The 5,288-nt window shown below is 35.0% G+C and overlaps 1 protein-coding gene across 2 annotated transcripts in view; it reads left to right on the top strand.

Moving 5' to 3' along the window:
* The window catches only part of LOC125857031 (sucrose transport protein SUC4), a 12,775-nt gene extending 8,630 nt beyond the window's left edge, over positions 1–4,145 (top strand). The window contains exons 5-6 of one of the 2 annotated variants that reach the window (XM_049536700.1): positions 234–393; positions 1,585–1,604. In XM_049536700.1, coding sequence (XP_049392657.1) covers positions 234–392 — 159 coding nt within the window. In that variant the 3' untranslated portion in view covers position 393; positions 1,585–1,604. Of the gene's footprint in view, positions 1–233; positions 394–1,584; positions 1,605–3,792 lie in introns of those variants that run through there. The other variant, XM_049536699.1, reaches the window with a different exon arrangement.
* The last annotated feature ends 1,143 nt before the right edge of the window (positions 4,146–5,288 follow it).

Consider the following 5,288-nt stretch of genomic DNA (forward strand, 5'->3'; position numbering starts at 1 on the left):
GGGGGGGGGGGGGGGGGGGGGGGGGGTACTTATGCATTTTCCCAAAAAAATGAGGCAAGGAGTGAACCGTTGTAAATGATGGAATCTAGAGTATCTTTCAAGCGAATACAGAACATTATTATTCTCATGGGTGTTTCCACTAGGAATTTTTGCTGCACCTTTATAGCATGTATCTTATCATTTCCTGAAGTTATATAGGCCACTGAATGAAAAGATGTTGTCATTGGTTGCAGATTGTGGTTTCTCTGGGAAGTGGGCCATGGGATGAGCTATTTGGTGGAGGCAATTCACCAGCCTTTGTTGTGGCTGCGCTTTCAGCATTTGCTGGTGGACTTATAGCCATCTTGGCGATTCCTCGAACACGGGTTGAGAAACCCAAGATCTTTGCATGAGGTAAGCTGCTAATGTCTCTGTTTGAACTCCTTTCTATTCTACTTGTCCACCATATTTACATTATCTATCTCTAGTTTTCTGAAGAGCAGGCTGTTGAGCCAACTTTTCCCATTTAAGGACCTTTAATAGGGCTCGAACTCATAGTCGTTTGACCCATTTTGTTTCCAAAAAAAATAGATAGAATAGTTATGCAAAAAGTGATGCCTTCATTCAGTGGTGGAACCAGGATTTTCGCTAAGAGTATTCAAAATATAAAAAGTGAACACATGAAGAAGCTAAGGGGATTCAATATTTACTATATTATATATATAAAATTATTTGACCTTGTATATACTGTATATTTATTGGCGCTAGCCTAACTCCACCCCTGCCATCAGTCTTGTGTATCATCTCTACATTCATTGTCTCGAACTCAGACGTCTTCTTTTATTCCAACGTTTTAGTAACATATCTCTAGAAGCGTAGCAAATGAACAGAGTGGAGGCAATTCACTCCTAATTTGTCCTTATGGGCACTTAGCATTGCGTTCTAAGAATCTGTTAGTATATCAGTAATCCTAGTAATTATACTTTAGATTAGTAGAAGTTACTGAAAAAATAAGGAAGCCTTTATCCCTCTTATTATTTATGTTCTCCTATTTGAATACATCTGCAAAACTATTTAATCTCCAGAGCTTGAGGACATGCAACAAAAGAAATATTGAAAAACACGTTCAAGAGAACATTTTGCTTTAACAGACACATAAACTGCATAACTGGTGTCAATAATTTCTTCCTAATTGTGAAATAGAACAAATAATTTCTCATTAACTTGATTAAGTAACAACAATGTATATATTAGAGGTCGTCCTTTATATAGTAGTTCTAGACTCTGTACAATATGGAAAGTATTCAAACCTCTATACTACTAACATAATTAAATCTATAAGATTTTTCTTATTTAAGTACGACTAACCTGGATATGTATGCTTTTAAATACACATTTTCTTTATATTCCAACACTAATCTAACACATAACTACAACAGTTTAGGAATATCCATAGATTCTTAACAAGATATTGACTGATTAAAATATTTGTAGATAACACACCCCTAAGTTAAGATGTACAAATTGTCTACTCTTTTTACAAAAATAATCAATCTTCTCCTAGCGACAACAAAAACAATTTCTTCATATCTGTTCATGTCTCAGTGGACAGATAATTTATCTGGTACTTGTGCTAGTGGGAGGTAGCAGATATCTTGTAGAATTAATTAAGGTACGCGAAAACTAGCTCAAACACCATGGTTATAAAAAAAATTGATATTGAATCCTCAAATATATTTTGTTAGAATATCAACTAACTAGTCACTTAAATTAAGCAAAACCAGTCAAAACACATATTTTTATTGATAACCGAGACAATTCCTGAAGGCTAATGATGCACGGTTCGAAACTCGGTGGATAGTGGGTTGCCCCTCTACCCTAGTCGCAATACATTCTGATTCCATCTTTTATTTTATAAAAGGACAATCTTTTTAGTATGTTCATTCTTGGTTACATGAATTTTTAAGCTACATGCAGCACCACTTGATTTTCAAATAAGTTGCAATTCTTCATTTCTTCAACATATGAACTCTAATAGAACTAGCTTTAACCATATAAGCCCACATATGACTAAATGCATGGTTTGTTACTGTCTTCTGCATTTAATCTGGCCACCACATCTTATTGTTCTAGTGTTTCAAAATATTATATTACCAGTTAAAAATAAAAGGCAATGCTTTGAGGCAGATGCTCTGGTGGAAGGAGATCATATCCAGTTTCAATCAAAATTCAAAATAACCCATAATCTGTGTGGGATGCAACTGAGATGTCTGATCATATCATTGTTAGATAATTGAGCATATCATTAAACGTTGATATTGACCTTGAACCTTTTAGAGTCTCCTGTTTAAAACCAGCCTTAACATTTAGGTGCAAATTGACTATCAAAATATACATCATATTTATTAGTGATGATTTCTAATATCTTTTAATGTCTGGTAATACTCTCTAGAAGCTATATCTATTCAACTATTACTACTACCTCAATCCTAAAATAGTTAAGGACAATGTATCAATCCGCCTTCTCAGTTCTAGTTGGGCTCCTTCCATTTGACTAATTTGTTTTTTCAGGACAACTTAGGAGTTCTCCAAAACTTAGGTTTCTCTAAATGTTACACGTAGCCTACCAAATTTATCAAATAGTTAAGGTTAATGTATCAATCCTCCTCCTCAGTTCTATTTGGGCCCCTTCCATTTGACTAAATAATTTATTTTTCAGGACAAATTTGGAGTTCTCCAAAACTTAAGTTTCTCTAAATGTTACACCTAGCCTACACAGTCATATAACCTCTAACCAAATTTATCAAACACTGGACGAAATGTAAGTGTCCATATGGCTTAACCTTAATAAGTGTAACTAGTTGGTATCACTTACACAAGTGCTTAGCTTCCATTAGGGTAGAAGGTAGTAGGTAGTAGAGCATTGACTAGTTTCCCTTACCAATATTGTTATTATTACTCCCATATTATCTTATTCTTCAATTCTATTATCACATGTTGTTTCCTTTGTTTCGGTCATCGTATTTTTTGTTGTTGCTACTGGTCTCTTCTCCATTATGCTAGCATGACTGCTTTACTACTGTATTTCCTTACGATACTTGATTTTATTATGTGTTGCTTGAGCCGAAGTTTTATTGTAAACCACCTCTCTACTTTCACAAGGTAGGGATAAGGCTGCAAACATACCACCCTCCCCATACCCATTTGTGGGATACTGGGATTATGCTGGCATGTTGTTGTGATTGTTGGTAGATGTAGATGCCACGAATTGTTTCAGGAATCAAGCTTCAGATTATGGTCAAAGCATATTATTCCTGTTTTTGTTTATTTTTCCTAGATGCATTCAAGTTTAAAACACCATTGAAAGCTAAAGAGTGCACTATAATTATTTAATCTCATGTTTAGAATCCTTTTCCAACCAAGTCATTGAAGAAATGCATTGAGCATTTTTGCATAAAAATGATATTTTTTCCTCATTTACATGCAATGCACATGCTTACAAAGTTGCGACCTTTAAGAGGCTTTTAATCATTGAAAAGAATTTATAAAGTTAGAGAGTATTGATTAAGCTCTTTCTAAAATCTGCTATTTCTAGCCATGTTATTGAAGAAATACCTTGGAGTGTTTTTGCATAAAAATGACAATTTTTTCCCCATATGCATTCTTACAAATTTGTGATTGTAAAAGACTTATCATCTGCTTATTGACACTTGTGGTCACTCTATAGGGATTTCCTGAGTCTATTTTTCCTATTGGACTATTGTCTACTTTTTCTTGAGCTGCTGGGTCATAATATTTTTGTTCTCTGGGTAGGCTATTTTGTCATATTGGAAGATGAGATTGATGGTGGTGGTAATTGTCCACATTGGCCCTGGCAGCCACTTGATATTTCTGTTGTGGCCGTTTTGAGTATTGCTCAATCTGAATGCTGAAGAATTCACGGAGGTATACTGTTGTATTCTATTTTTTTTGAATTTTATGATCAACCCGCAATTTGCATTACCTTTTTGTAAATATAGCTCTTCCACTCACTTGGTACTGATTCTAGCATTCAAGATTGCTTTTCATGTTCATCATTTATTTACTTAGTTACTCAAATTTAGCCACTGAACAATTTTCTGTTTGGTGTTTCTCCACTTTCTAGATAAAGCAAATCTCAAATATCAGTACAAACTGTACAAGAAGTGTTCAGTATATAAAGCACATATTCTTTGTGCATTTAATCTATCTCCGAGTATGGTTTTACTCTGTAAATAGTACTCTTTTTCAGCTGCAAAGGCATTTATCACATCCACATCACAGAAGGCTTTATATAGTACTCTGTAATTGTGCTCTGTTAGACAAGGCTATAGTAAAAGTCATCTCATCATTGCTGCCAGCCATTTATAGATTGTTAGCTTTGGCATGCAACAAAAACTATAATCAACCTAGTATAGTAATAATGAATATACTCTGGAGTTATAATCTCGAGCATACGTAATGGCACCCTAAACTTGTGATTCCATGGACTGATTTTTTTTCTGCCCAAACCATCACCCACAGGGAGTTAGAACCAATTTGTGATATATAAAATAACCTGGCTTTTAGATGCCCGTTATCTATGAAGATGGAGGATACATACATGAAAACCAATCTGGAACATTATCAGGGCCATCTTTTTCTGTAGCTCAAAACCACATCTCTTGCACCAACTATATTTCCTATGTACGTCAAAAGTGGTGTAGTTGAACTCAAAATCATTAACTCATAAGATCACGGAGAAAACTATTTCTCAGCACCCAGTCTTATGCTCAAGATTGTCAGGATGTACAGAATGTTCCCTGCACGAGCAATGACCGAATAGGCAATTTGATAGCATACATATAAAACCGTCCAGTCCAACTTATGTGCAATTAGATCCTTACTGAAACCTTTACATTTGAGCTGCCGATAGCATGTAGTGCAAAAAGATAATTCACTAAACTGTGATGAGAACAAGTTTCGTGTCAGATGCTCCATCTTATTCTGCTGTAAACACAACTCGCCATAAGTTTGCGTCTCTTTAATGTTGATATGCTATTTAGGATCAAAGTTGTGCTTTTGTCAACCATTCATGGTCATGGAGTCTGTGCCCATAGCTAATAATGCTGAAAATAAGTGAAGTTGCAGCTAGGGATCCTTATTAGTCATCAGGCTTTATTCTTTTACCAAAAATATTATGTTTTTCGCAAGCTTACTTGCTTTGGTGATATATCAAGGTGCCCTGGAATCTCATGCAGTTTGCACATGACTTTGGTGAATTCATTTTATAAAATTTTGGTTGGAGGCTA

Source organism: Solanum stenotomum, chromosome 2 (assembly GCF_019186545.1).
Source record: "Solanum stenotomum isolate F172 chromosome 2, ASM1918654v1, whole genome shotgun sequence".
In the NCBI taxonomy this organism is placed as follows: domain Eukaryota; kingdom Viridiplantae; phylum Streptophyta; class Magnoliopsida; order Solanales; family Solanaceae; genus Solanum; species Solanum stenotomum.